The sequence below is a fragment of the Scylla paramamosain genome, unplaced genomic scaffold, assembly GCF_035594125.1.
Source record: "Scylla paramamosain isolate STU-SP2022 unplaced genomic scaffold, ASM3559412v1 Contig3, whole genome shotgun sequence".
NCBI lineage: Eukaryota > Metazoa > Arthropoda > Malacostraca > Decapoda > Portunidae > Scylla > Scylla paramamosain.
The window spans coordinates 2,279,115-2,280,000 of NW_026973668.1; the positions used below are offsets into that span (position 1 = coordinate 2,279,115).

General features: G+C 38.6%; 1 protein-coding gene across 1 annotated transcript in view; it reads left to right on the forward strand.

Annotated features, from left to right (window-relative positions):
• Positions 1 to 674: 674 nt before the first annotated feature.
• The window catches only part of LOC135096251 (uncharacterized), a gene marked incomplete at its 5' end in the record, with an annotated part of 7,202 nt that continues 6,990 nt past the window's right edge, over positions 675 to 886 (forward strand). Inside the window, 2 exons of the mRNA XM_063997617.1 lie at positions 675 to 695; positions 864 to 886. The exon at positions 864 to 886 is cut by the window's right edge and continues 393 nt beyond it. Of these exons, the coding sequence (XP_063853687.1) occupies positions 675 to 695; positions 864 to 886 (44 nt within the window). The remainder of the gene's footprint in view (positions 696 to 863) is intronic.

An 886-nucleotide genomic window follows, 5' to 3' on the forward strand; every position in this document is an offset into this window, starting at 1 on the left:
AGAGAGAGAATCAGAAACGAATAATAATAATAATAATAACAACAACAACAACAACAACAACAACAACAACAACAACAACAATAATAATAATAATAATAATAATAATAATAATAATAATAATAATAATAATAATAATAATAATAATAATAATAATAATAACAACACACACATTAACAAATATAGAGATAAATAAGGTATTAGAGAGAGAGAGAGAGAGAGAGAGAGAGAGAGAGAGAGAGAGAGAGAGAGAGAGAGAGAGAGAGAGAGAGAGAGAGAGAGAGAGCGAGCGGTCATGGTGAAGGAACAACCAATGGAATGCTAATAAGTTTCAAATTGTTACTTTCCACCTCGTTAATTCAACCTCTAATTGTTTTCACACACACACACACACACACACACACACACACACACACACACACACACACACACACACACACACACACACACACACATAATTTATTCTATATCCTACTTACGTCCTCTCTCTCTCTCTCTCTCTCTCTCTCTCTCTCTCTCTCTCTCTCTCTCTCTCTCTCTCTCATTTACATCTTTAAACTGGTTTTAAAACGGTACTGAGTAGGTGATTGACCAGAGAGAGAGAGAGAGAGAGAGAGAGAGAGAGAGAGAGAGAGAGAGAGAGAGAGAGAGAGAGAGAGAGAGAGAGAGAGAGTCAGTCTGGTTTGAGATCTGGAACGGTAAAGAAGTGGTAGTAGTAGTAGTACACACACACACACACACACACACACACACACACACACACACACACACACACACACACACACACACACACACACACACACACACACACACACACACACACACACCCCAAATCAAACTAACCCATCCGTTTTCCCCTCCTACAGACAAAACCCTTTAACACAAGATG